We start from the raw sequence: 13,080 nt of genomic DNA, 5'->3' as shown, positions 1-13,080 counted from the left end.
GTAGGTCCAGGAGTAGCAGGTTACCTTACAGCAGGAACTGGCAACCCAGTAATGCCCAGCGTCCCACCCCCCGTGGACAATGACATTGGAGACCAAGGCTGATGGACACATTCACAGTCACGCTCAGGCACCCAGACTGCCCTGCAGCTTCACGGCCGCAGCTCAGAGAGGGACTGTCCGGCTCCCAGACGAGGGGAAGGAGAGAACGAAAGCCGGAGGAGGAGCGGGCCGTCATTGATCGTCACCAAAATCTCTGCAACACCTCCTCCAGTGTCACTCTCGTCTCCCCTTACAAATGGCACTCAAGTCTTCATAAACACTTTGAAATTGTTTTAACCGATGACCACATTTGTTTTGTTTCCGTGATACTTTTCTTATTTCTTCCAATGACACACAGAAGAGTTTACTTTTTGTATGGATATATTTTTTACTCTAGATTTTGTTTTTTTTTGTTTTTTTTTCATGAGAAAGACATTGAAAGACTGAGTTGTGTTATAGGTTAACTGTCTGTTCTCTATTATCTATTCCTTTCTGTCATCCGGATTGGCTACACTTACACTAAATTCTAAACAGAGGCCTTGTTTGTGACACGTTTGTGCACAGGACCTATCCACCTCTTACATGAACACATCATTTACTAGTCTATATATTGAAATGATCGAGTGAAAACTTGACAGTTATCCGTTTCTCCATCAGAAAATGTCACTTGAACCCTCGGAGTGATGCTGACCTCTTGTCTGGTTTGGTCAGGTCTAGTTCGATGCACCCTTTCAAAGTTCTGACACCGATCTGCTCTCCAAATGTCCAGCCTCTTATTCCTCTGAACTTAATTCACAGTTCATTCTGTTGTCTCTTTGATGGCTACCCTTTCTGCCTCACACGTGTTTTTTTTAAAGTAATTCTCCCCCCAGAATGCAAGAAGCACTAGAATATTTATAAGTGAAAAATAACCACCAGAAATGAGCTTCTGCTAAGACATGACGAATGATGTTGACTGATACGGAATCTATGTGAAAGACTAGTGCAATTTGTGAAATGTCAATGTAATATTACGTATATAAACTTTCTATATTGAATGTACATTAAAAAAAATAAATCAGTCGCACTTGTACATAAAATTTTAAGAATAAAAGGGAACCCACAGTGTTGTTCTTTTGTATTTACCATTGTGTTTGTCGAAGTAACGGATATAAAAACAGAATGACCTGTTTCTTCGCTCATGTATGACGATTACTACGGCCTGCAACATGAAGATTTGCTTAGAATTAAATAAATAAATATTTCATACTTACATGCTAATAAAGACATTTAATTTTACTCAAACTTTAACAGTAATTAGAGGTTGAGTGTAGGCTTTACGAGTTGCAAGGACGTTTAGAAACATGACAAGTACTCTTGAAGCATATATTTTGTTAACTATGTATATATTCTGCTGAGGAAGACTGGCTGACTACATATTTATTTGATAGACACAAATCTCTGAATTCCATCACATTACAAAAGTATCTTACCTTTTTAAAACCATGAATTCTGGATAGAAATGGACTTCCAGCTGGATCCTGTATTGACATTACAAAGTGCTATGTAAATAAGGGATATTATTATTATTATGAAGGTTTTATAGATCCTGGTATCTTCATAAACCTGGGATAATTCACCACATTTATGCTAAAGCTGTTGATTAGAACAATATTAGTATTATTATGCTCATATTTTCGTTTAAACAAATATATAATTGTATGATTTTATTTCTAGTGCACATTCCAATCACACCCATACCTTGATTATATAATGTAGACGCTTAATTTAGATTAACGTAATGTAAATGATTCGGAACTTTTCAACACTGGAGTCCGACTCCATACGGTATCATTAGAAGGTAACACCGGAAGTTACGCCGTTGGCGCGAATAACAACAACAAAGCTGATATTTTAATTTTGCCTAGCTATTATCATTGCGTTATTACAACATGTATAGTTTCCTAAATAATATAGAGACTGTTTATTTATGATTATATAAATACGAATGTTTTAAAGTATTTATGTTAACTTAGTTGCTTATACGTAACGTTGAGTTAGCCGGGCTCTGTTTAAACGGACGGCAGCGTTAGATAAACTGTTATATGTCGAGGATATTTTGTTGACAAGCCGTACTGACGCTAATCTAGTTCCCAATGACTTGTTAGCATTCATATTAAGCACTTTATTTTCCTGACAGTCCGTCAAGAAGTGGTAAGTTGCCATCAGATCACTGAACGTGAATGACTATTTTGACGTTAACGTTAGCTAGTAGGATAATGTTTTATAGCTACTTATAATGTACCAAGCTATAGCCGGTTTAGTATTAAAAAGATGTTCAGTCATAGCATATCCTCGCTGATGATATTTGTTGTCGTCTCAGAGGCTAACATTGTTGCTAACTCGAGCTAATGTCATTATATATGTCTTTTCACTGGTTCTCATTCAGTTGACCATGTCAAAAGGAGACAAGGAAGGCTTCATTGTGAAGTTTGTGGAAAGTAATGGACGAAAAAACGAGTATGCCGTCAAGGCTTATGAGGTTCGTACCTTATCATATCTTTTACAGAGGATTACATGTTCTCAACTGCTCAACTGACCCTTTGTTTCAGTGGATTGTCATGGTTGTCTCGTGTTTTCACAGGCCATTTTGGAGCTGCAGTCTGACAAGTACTTGAAAAACATCGATGAAGATGCTGTCTTACAGATGGACCAGAAGGACAAGTCTCTTTTTGTCTTCAACAGCTTCACCACCCCGGCCTTTCTGCACTGCAAAAAGGTCTAACTCCACAAATGATGCATCAAAATCCTGAGTTTCATAGCAATGGAGAGTAATTCTTCCCTTTCTCACTCTCTGTTATTTTGTAGCTTGGCTGCCGAGTGGTGAGTCCGCTGGTGGTGTTGTACTGCCTGCAGCAGCAGCATTGTGTCCCTAAAGCAGAGCAGCCGGTCTATAACATGGCCATGGCGGACATCACTATTTCCTGCACCAGCCTGGATAAAGCAATGCGGGTAAGATCACTGCGTCTGATGCTTTGCAGATCGCTGCTCCTTATAAAACTCAACAATCTGATAAATGCCAAAGGCGTCTTCAAGTGTTTTAATGACATAAACCATGTAGCTATAATTGGCACGGATATCATAAACATTGCTGATAAAATCTGAGTGATGTTATGCAGATATATATCAAGGAGGGGATATGTGCTCCTACAACAACAAGTGGGGTGTTGTTGTAGGTGATGTGAACATGGATTTTTTTTTTTGTATAATTTTAGGGAACGCAGAATAGAGATGTAGAAAACATCAAGTTTATGACATGTTAATGAATGCAGTCTTAAGCATTGTTATGAAATCACAGGGCACAATCAAAGACATACTTTTCAGTGCATGCATACATTTGTTTACACATAATAGTGAATGTCTGAAAAGAACCATTCATATGAAAGGGGCTGATCCTGATTGTATCTCGATGTACATGCCTAAATACATACCAAATGTGTAATGTAGTGCACAATGAATCTAATCCATAGGGGGTTAAGAGTCAAAAATTCACAGCAAAGTGTCTGTGTTTGTTTTTGTCACTCTGCAGACAGAGGTGATGGATCTGGTGCAACTCATGGGTGGACGGGTCTATCTTGATCTGAATGTATCTGTCACACACCTGATTGCCGGAGAGGTTGGCAGCAAGAAATACCTGGTAGCTGCGAGCTTGGGTAAACCCATCCTGCTGCCCTCATGGGTCAAAGCCTGCTGGGAGAAATCTCAGGACAGGTATGTCATTTCAGTTCAATTGACGTCTACTGTAGAAAGGTACATGCTGGGTTTTGTGAAGTTTGCTTGGCTAAATAAACTCTTTCATGCAGTATTTATTTAAAAGAATGATGTCCTCTTTCAGTCTTTTCAGGTATACAGATCTACCCACTGAGGACTTTCTGTGCCCGGTGCTGCGTGGCTGCACTATTTGTGTGACGGGCCTCTCCAGCACCGAGCGTAAAGAGGTGCAGCGGCTCTGTGATCAGCATGGAGCCAACTACACCGGTCAGCTCAAAATGAACGAGTGTACACATCTCATCGTTAGTGAGCCAACAGGTAAGTCGATGGAAAACAAGACAGTGGAATGGAATTTAAGATCCTGTCTTTGTAGTAACATTTTTCACTGCAGCTATATTGGATGTGTGACCGTTATTGCCACGCGTATTGTTTGTAAGTATTCGATTTGTTTGCAGGTCAGAAGTACGAGTGTGCAAGGAAGTGGAATGTGTATTGTGTGTCTCTGCACTGGCTGTTTGACAGCATAGAAAAGGGCTTTTGTCAAGACGAGAGCAGGTACATTGTGAAGCGCAACGCATCAAAGACCACTCGACAGCACACTTCCACTCCCACCGGCACCAGCAAGAAGGAGGGTGAGCCGCATACTGATAGTGCCCTTGTTTGTTTTCTACCCAAATATGTGTTTGTAACATATTATAATGAAGAATCGTGTTTTTTTTTTGCTCCAGAAGGTCCTTCTTTGTTGGGCCTGAGCCACATCTCTGTGAATGCTAGCATGACAATAAATGACACGGCCCTCACCAACGGCACCATCAGCCGCCTGGACGCTCCAGACCCCATAGATAGTCTGGATCTCACTGTCTGCCCAGCTGATGATATACTGGATGGCTGTAAGGTAAACAAAAGGACAAAAAATGTCGAGTGGAGTTTTTACTTTTCCGTGTTTTGGTCTTGAAAGACAATGCTGAGTTTTTGTTAAATGTGTTTGTGCAGCTGTATCTGTGTGGCCTGCCAGGGAAGAAAGTGGAGAAGCTGCGGCGTCTTGTGAACGCTGCAGGAGGTCTGCGTTTCAACCAGCCCAGCGAGGAACTCTCGCATGTGGTCATGGGAGAGCTGGACCAGGAACTCAAGAATTTTCTGTCCAAAGCAACACACAGGTCTGAAATGCAACGGTTATTAGTTAAAATTAATGCATCATCACTTAAAGTACATTTTAACCTTTGAAAGAGAGTACAATTTAAGATGTTTACAGTATATTAAATCGTTGAGTTGATGGTATATCCGTATGTTACTTCCCAAGGCCCCATGTAGTAACAGTGCAGTGGCTGCTGGACAGTTTCAACAAAGGCAGTCTTCTCCCAGAAGCCAGTTACCTCCACCCTGGCTGTCTGCCGCCGGCTCCGGCTGCTGTTTCTGTGGCTGCCCTTCACACTCCCATCCCCCGGCATTCAGCTGGTCCCCCTGCAGCCAGTCCTAGCACTCCCAGGCAAATTAGAGCAGAGGAAGATCTGCTCTCCCAGTACATGGATGATGACCCTACAGTAGGTAAGTGTCTGGTGTTTAATTGAACACCAAAACATTTATTGAGGTACATTGCACCTTCTAATCTTCCTTTTTTCTTCCAGTGGAGATGCCCCCACTTACGGAGGGCGACAGTAGGAAGTCCATCAGTACACTGGCTGAGCCTTGGGCACCCAACCACACCAGAGGACCGGAGCCAGACTCCACCCTGCATGAAGCCAGCGAGGCAGGCCTGTTTTTTGGGAGATGTTTCCTCCTCGTGGGCTTTGGTGCTGAAGCAGAGGCTCAGCTCTCTCTACTGGTAAAAGAAAATGGAGGCAGGATGCTGATGGGCCGTACACGTGTTGTGGCAGACTATGCAGTGGTCCCCCTGTTGGGCTGTCCAGTGGAGGCCACGGTGGAGGAAGTGGTCACAGATACCTGGCTGGTAAGATCATAGTAATACTTTAATTTGATCTGCGTAGGCTGGAGGGTGGGATATCAGTGCCATCCGTTGATTGTCAACCTGTTTGACTCTTGTTAATTCTCAGGCTATGTGTGTGGAGAAGGAGTGTGTTCTGCAGCTGTCTTCCAACCCTTTGTTCACACCCGTTCCTCTGATGGAGGGACGTTTCCCTCTCAAAGACTGCGTTCTCTCCGTCAGCCAGTTCACGGGAGCAGAGAGGGAGTCTCTGGTGGAGCTGGCCAAACACCTTGGAGCCGAGTATGGTTACATTGTACTCTGACCACGCATGCTGCTCTACAGGACATGATCGATTGCTCAACAATTATCTTTAAATGCCGATCAGATTACGCAAAACACGCCAGACAATTTCTCTATGTTAAATATTTTCCTCTCTCCTCTCCTGCAGTGTCCAAGATTACTTTGTGCGCCTGGCCAACCAGAAGAAACGAATGATGGCCAGCACTCATCTGGTGCTGCAGAGCCCCGAAGGCACAAAGTACCAAGCAGCAAAGAAATGGGGGCTTCCAGCCGTCACCATGCACTGGATACTCGAGTCTGCTCGGACTGGCAAGAGGGCAGAGGAGGGGCGGTGTCTAATTGACCGTCCACCGTCACCAGGTTAGAAAAAATGTCTTAATTAAAGCCTTTATGGTTTTTTTTTTGTATTATATTATTTTATATGCACTAACTTATCTGAAAAGAGAAATAAATTACAGAGAGGCATTTATGAGTAAATGTTTATTTTATATTTATGGCTTTATACGTTGTTGGTTGTGATTCTGTAGTGTATTTTAGGTTGTGTCTGAGTAGGTAGTTCCTGTGTGATGACAATCTTTTTTTCTTTTCTCCTACAGAGAGGGATGATGAGAGTTTTGTGGGTGCTTCCCAGAAGATAGCCATGCCTCCACCAGCACGCTTGTCTCCAGAGATCGCTTTGCTGGGTCTCCAGAGCGGTAAGGCCGTCACCCCGCTGGATTTGGGTCGCTTCCAGAGCAAAGTGTTCCGCACCATGTTGGACGAGATGAAACCCAAAGAGGACATCAGCACCCCCAAACAAAACCAGGAGGGCAGCAGAAGGAACCCCCTTCAGAAGGAGGCCTCCCTGCAGCTGGACACTCCCTCTCGTTTCCTCAGCAGAGACCAGCTGTTCAGGCCCTCTTTCAACGTTAAGGTCGGGACCCACTGAGAATAAACAGGCTGTTATAGGCTTGTAGCAATACATTGTGCACTGATATTTGAAAGATCTTTTTATTTCTTTTTATTAAGGATGCACTAGGAGCATTGGAGACTCCAGGGGGAATGTCCAAACCAGGAGAGAGAGTGGAGACCCCACTGACTGATGTCATCAACAGGAACCTGAAGGTGGCTATCGCTAACAGCAGCCGAAGTAGTGCCTCAGATATGCAAGCCATCTCTGCTAGCCCCCAATTTACCAAGCCGGCTGAGAAAGAGGTAAACTGCAATATATGAAAATACAGTATGTCTGTTTGTATACTTGATATTGTTTTTGTTTTTTTTATCTCAGAATCACTTAATTAGTCAAAAACTGTGATTGAGGATCACCTATAATTCCAGAAAGCTTTACCCCAATTACTGCAAAACCTTATTTTTAGTACAAGAGAAAGTGTACATGATGTGATAGAGGAGTATATACTGTCTATCCCTTGACATATAAACAAAAGTGTTATGAAATGTGTTTGTTAGGTCCCAGACAAAGAAGCCGCCCCTCTGACTGGCGTCGTGATCTGTGTGGGAAAGAAGCTGAGTAAAATGCAGGGTGAACTCAATGCCGTCGCTGCCTCGCTTGGTGCCGACTTCAGGTATCCATCACATTTTTGCAAACTTCCAATTAAAGCACAGGTTATAAACTCTTCCATATAACAATCCAGACGTGCCTAAATGTACACTACAAAGAGTAGTCATTCTCTTTCATTTCTATGGATGCAAATAAGACAAACATCTCTTCATCAACTTGTTTTTAGGTGGGCTTGTGACGAAACGGTGACGCACTACATCTACCAGGGCCGTGTGGGGGACAACACCCGGGAATACAGAGGAGTCAAGGAGAGAGGACTGCATGTGGTCTCCCAGTACTGGCTGGAGGCTGTAAGTTTCTCAGTATATAAATATAAGTTACTCAATTTGTTTTTTACTCTTAACTGCAATGCACAGGTAGATATTATACAAATCTGTGGAGCAGTTAATAATTTGTTTCACGAATTACGACGGGAACTAGTGATTGTTTATTTGGTTATTTTGCGAATTAATCAATTAATCATTAAGTCAAAATATTAACAGAGCCTACGGTGATGTTTTAAAGTTTTTCAAATCCCCAAAATATTCAGTTTTTAATGAGATAAATGTATATATATATCATATTTTGTTTAAAAAAGCATTTTGAGTGAGTCTGTGAAAAGTGAGTGAGTCTATCAAATATCAAATTCTTTTTATGCCGAATGACTAATCAATGGTTTCAAGTGCAAAACAACAAATGCAAACAAGCAATTAGTCCTGTTTTTAGTCCTAATTCTCACTTGGCACCGGTGGGAATAATCATCTTCCCATCAATAAAAACAGAATTTTAAATAAAAAACAGCTTTGATGTGCTTATTTTTCAGAGAGATTGGAGTGTCCGCTATGTTTATCCTCCTCATTGTGCCATTAATTAATTCTTGTGATAAATAAACTTCTGTTTGTGGATATGTGCCGTCTCATCCTGTGCAGTGTGCTGAGGAGCAGAGGCACGTCCCTGAGTCTCTGTATCCTTTCACCTACAACCCCAAGATGAGCCTGAACCTCAGCCAGGTGCCCAACAACTCTCAGAGGTCTCCTCCGTTTACACGAACCCAGATCAAAGACGTCAGCGAGGTGACTGATGACACGGTGGGTGTAAATAATAAATATCTAAGCCCACCTCCCAAGAGAGGTCCCAAGTTAAGTGAGACATTGGATTCTGTTCTGCAGAAAATAATCTGTTTAAATGTCCCTCAGTGTGGACACGTTGCCACAGAAGAAGCCACACCAGGACGCCGTGTAAGTGATGGAAGTGTCGATCAAGAAGAGCTGAATGATGCTGCGGATGGAAGTGGTGAGGGTCTTTTTCCAAGTGTACATAAACTTTTTTTATTTTAATGGATTCATGTCAGTGATTTCTGTCTTGTTTCCAGATATTTCCGAAACTCTAGAAATGAGAGAGACCCTGCAAAGGCAGCTCCAGGAGATCATGTCCGCTACCAAGCTGACGACGGGGAGGCGTTCCTCGGTCAGACTCCGCAGGATGGGATCGGGAGGGGCCGACTCGGACCCCAACAAACCTGATGGGAGTCGGGTCGGACGCTGCGGGAGCAGACGTACTCTGGAAGCTCTGAGGTAAGGAAGCCACGTGGTGAGAAGATTCAAATAGAATGGCTTAGTCTGGCTTTTGTGGGGTCACACACACTTCCCCATCCAAATAAATTCCCCTCATCCTGTCTCGATCTCAGGGTGTCCAGAGAAGCGGCTCTGGACATAAACACAGAGCCGTCTCAGAGTGAACAGATAGTTTGGGACGACCCTACAGCCAGGGAGGAGCGGGCCAAGCTGGCTGATAATTTACAGTGGCCTGGGAGTCCCTCTCAACACTCTGAGCCCATGCCTCCTCCTCCTCCTGCTGCTGCAGAAAATAGCTCTCACTTCAGGGACTCCATGACGGACTCTGAGCTGGTGGAGATGGGTAAGAGACCAGGAGCCCTTACACCCGCTGTTTGGTCAAAAGTGGCCTATTTATAAGATAAGTGTTCACTAAGTGGAGATTTGCAGATCAGAAAATTAGTTATATATTTCATTTATTTATTTCTAGCCCATGATACTCAATCACAACACTGGTTCAGGTTTTAGCTCAATTATAATTTGAATTACAATAAACAATGTTATATACAGTAGGTGCTGTATTATAGTGTATTTCAATTATAGACAGAACAGTAATCTAATTTGTACAGTACAGCATTTCAAGCAGCTGTACTGTATTTTTTCAAAAAGTCGATCAAATTCAGTAAATGGAGAAGCTTTCCATGTCATTAATTGATATTCCTGGAATAAATATTTAACACATACAAATGGAAAAAACTGAAAAAGAAGAAAACTGACTTTCTCTGTAATCACTGTATCCTCTCCAGCTGCTTGTGATGTCATCGATCAGCACATGGGCCAGAGAGCCACAGAGGCTCCGACAGAGGAGCGGGAACATGACATCCTCACTCCTAAAGCCCCCAGCATCGCCTTCCCTCTGGCCAACCCCCCAGTAGCACCGGAGCCACAGGTGAAGATTCATATTTACATTAACAGCGAGAAGTTGACGCAGTGATATAACCGTAGGCCGACTCTTTCAAACGCGCTATTTTTGTTGCTCGTTCTTTCTCTCAGGAGGAGCGCGAGGAAGGAAAGCAGCCACCTCGGTTTCAGCTGTCCTCCCTCAGCCCTCAGGAACGCATTGATTACAGTCACCTCATCGAGGAACTCAGTGAGTCTTCCGCCTAATTAGGGGTCTTAACAGCGTTTCATCATGCTGCAGTAAAAAAAAAAAAAACCTCCACAGCATATCATAGGCCTGAACTCAGAGCAGCTAATCCCTGATGGTTAAAAAGCAGGATCTACCTCCAGGCTCTGGGAATATTTCCTGTTTTGAGCTCATCAGAGTTGAACTATTATTAAAACTTCTACTGTATATTAAATCAAGATTAAACATTTACAAAGAGAAATATTAAAGGAATACTTCACCCACAAAATTACCAACACTTTGGATTTGCATGGAAGAGAAGTGTGTGACTGCTTATGTGGTTAAGTGTTTTGGAACAAGTGAGCATACGACTGGATAAATGAGACTTGGATTATACCGCAGGAGTCGTGCTATAACTACAGATTAGGTAGAGAATATTGAATTTATTTTCTTCCCCATTTGTTTGGTATTGTAGGCGGTGTAGTCCTGGACAAGCAGTCGTTCGACCCCAGCTGCACCCACATCATCGTAGGGACTCCTCTGCGCAACGAGAAGTACCTGGCAGCAATGGCAGCGGGCAAATGGATCCTGCACCGCTCGTACCTGGAGGCCTGCCGCTCTGTGGACCGCTTCATCCAGGTCAGAAGCTGAGGGTTTCTCTTCTTCTGGGGTCCCTCTTACTGACCACCAGGGTTTCATTCGCTATGTCCATCTAAAAGTATTTGACCTCTCCGTTACTAGCCAACTACAGTGTTCTACACAGCCATGTTTTTAAGTTCAGTTAAAGGGGTTTTAAGGTTCACACATCTGTGTAACTACCACATAATATACATATATATATACACATATATGTATATGTACAACATCTCTTTATCTGTGTGTGTTCCAGGAGGATGAGTATGAGTGGGGCAGTAGCTCCATCCTGGATGCGTTGCCCTCCATCACCTCCCAGCAGAAGAGACTAGCATTAGCTGCCATGCGCTGGAGAAAAAGACTGCAGGGACGCTCTGACCAAGGGGTACTTACACACACACACACACACACACACAGAACACTCCTCAATACTGTCATTTATACTGTATTATCTACAACCTGAGTGTTAAGGTATGCTCAGTATATTTTTCTGTTTTTCAGGGGGCCTTCAGTGGATGGACGGTCATGCTGAACATCGACCAGAACAGAGAATCTGGCTTCAGGCGGCTACTGCAGTCTGGCAGGGCGAAGGTTACTGCTGCCTTGTTTGTTGTGTTACATACACTGTTGTTTGTACTTTAACTCATCGTTATTACATTTTCAAATCAAACAAACAGAACAACTTTGTAGCACTGCCTTTGACTGGCCATGTATAAAATGCATTATAATCTGTTTACAGCACTGTATAATTATGTATAATCATATATAATTACATAATTATTTATAACAATAATAATAATAAACATTTCGAATTTAATAATGACTAAATGGTCAAATATCATAATACTTTATAGTCACAATCACTATTTTTGCCACTTAGAATAATAACATAGTATTGCATTATAAAAAGGTTATAATATATAACAACTATTATAAGATGCTGTGATCAGTGAGTTATGTTATCAGCAGTTGTCGGTATTATTATATGATATAAGCTTCATAGGGAAGCAACGTTCCCATACCTTACCAATGAAACGTTAACCTCTCCTTTGCTATGTTTTCAATAAGAGGAGATGTTCTTTTTCTGTAAACTTACCTGTAATTCCCCCCCCACCAGGTCCTGCCGAGTCCCTCCCCATCCTTGTACACAGAGGCCACTCACCTGTTTGCAGACTTTAGCCGGCTGAAGCCCGGAGACTTCAGAGTCGACGTGTCGGAGGCTACCTCCCAGGGAGTCACGTGCTTGAAGCCGGAGTACATCGCTGACTATCTAATGCAGGTCGGTGAAGCTTATGATGTGGATTATCCTAATAGTGTCGAGAAGAACAAAACTGAAGATACGTCGTAATGTTTATGTGAATTAGGTATTAGCTTTGCTGTGTTTTATTCATATATTCAGACTTTTAACTCGGTTTAAAATATGCAAACAGAATGACACAAACATGAGTGTTTTCTTTTTTGTCCTCTGACACAGGAGCCGATCCCGCCTATCGAGCTGTACTTCCTGACTGAAGCTTCCTCTGAAGAAGCTCCAGTCACTCCGTCACGTAAGCGCAAAGCAGCAGCAGACAACTCCAAGCTGAAAAAAACACGTCTGAACTGAAACGCCCTTCCTCAACGTTGTCGTATAAATTCCCCTATCTATGAAGATGATTGTAAATAAGATTTTTGTTATGTTTCTCTTGTATAATAAAATAAAATAAGTGTAGCATTTATTTTGTCACGTTGGCATCTTAAATCAATTGCATTGCGGTTTGTGCAGTGCTCCGTGAGGCTGTAACCGTGATGGATGACTCAGTGAAGGGCTGAAGAAAGTGTCGAGTCACGTTTGGTAATTGGGTGCGATGATGTTCTGTTGCCTGTGGGGGGCAGTGCATCTTCACTATTGAGCTCATTCATGTGGCTATTTTCCAGCAGCTCTTTTCTCGTTTAAAATAAGTGAATACAAAATCACATTTTGATATTTTTCCTAAAGTAAAACCTGCCCCTGTATCCATCCGATGTTTTACTGTTAAACACCCAACCTTTGTGTCTTTGTAAGAAGAAGTCAAAGAGGCATCCAGTCGCTTATAAAAGCAATTGAAGCAGTCTCAAACCTAAATCAAGCAGGCGTACTCTTCCCCACCCATGTGATAATATTATATTACTTGTGTTTGCTGTTGATCTCCCCGTGCAGTAAACACCAGACTTTGTTTACGCGTTGATTAAGGCCGTTGGT

At 42.5% G+C, this 13,080-nt stretch overlaps 2 protein-coding genes across 5 annotated transcripts in view; both read left to right on the top strand.

Annotated features, from left to right (window-relative positions):
* The window catches only part of dnajc13 (DnaJ heat shock protein family (Hsp40) member C13), a 28,848-nt gene extending 27,705 nt beyond the window's left edge, over positions 1–1,143 (top strand). For all 3 annotated transcript variants that reach the window (XM_084034268.1, XM_084034270.1, XM_084034269.1), the window contains one exon: positions 5–1,143. In XM_084034268.1, the coding sequence (XP_083890394.1) occupies positions 5–102 (98 nt within the window). In that variant the 3' untranslated portion in view covers positions 103–1,143. The remainder of the gene's footprint in view (positions 1–4) is intronic.
* Positions 1,144–1,911: 768 nt separating this feature from the next.
* Positions 1,912–12,575, top strand: topbp1 (DNA topoisomerase II binding protein 1). Of its 2 annotated transcripts, none has more exons than XM_084033316.1 (28): positions 1,912–2,232; positions 2,468–2,560; positions 2,663–2,797; positions 2,887–3,030; positions 3,608–3,789; positions 3,914–4,107; positions 4,245–4,421; positions 4,521–4,684; positions 4,783–4,946; positions 5,090–5,334; positions 5,415–5,737; positions 5,841–6,013; positions 6,162–6,373; positions 6,610–6,926; positions 7,022–7,207; positions 7,460–7,575; positions 7,738–7,861; positions 8,480–8,638; positions 8,747–8,843; positions 8,923–9,124; positions 9,238–9,467; positions 9,910–10,052; positions 10,157–10,253; positions 10,705–10,868; positions 11,119–11,247; positions 11,364–11,453; positions 11,980–12,141; positions 12,337–12,575. In XM_084033316.1, exons 2-28 carry the CDS (start codon positions 2,474–2,476, stop codon positions 12,463–12,465), a joined length of 4,545 nt encoding a protein of 1,514 aa, XP_083889442.1. In that variant the 5' UTR covers positions 1,912–2,232; positions 2,468–2,473; the 3' UTR covers positions 12,466–12,575. The 2 variants fall into 2 exon arrangements, with proteins under 2 accessions (XP_083889442.1, XP_083889441.1); XM_084033315.1 differs by having other exon boundaries at positions 4,518–4,684.
* The last annotated feature ends 505 nt before the right edge of the window (positions 12,576–13,080 follow it).

The sequence above is a fragment of the Eutrigla gurnardus genome (genome assembly GCF_963514095.1).
Source record: "Eutrigla gurnardus genome assembly, chromosome: 18".
Taxonomy (NCBI): Eukaryota; Metazoa; Chordata; class Actinopteri; order Perciformes; family Triglidae; genus Eutrigla; species Eutrigla gurnardus.
Note: the sequence above shows the minus strand (reverse complement) of the source record. Positions and strands in the feature narration are given on the sequence as shown.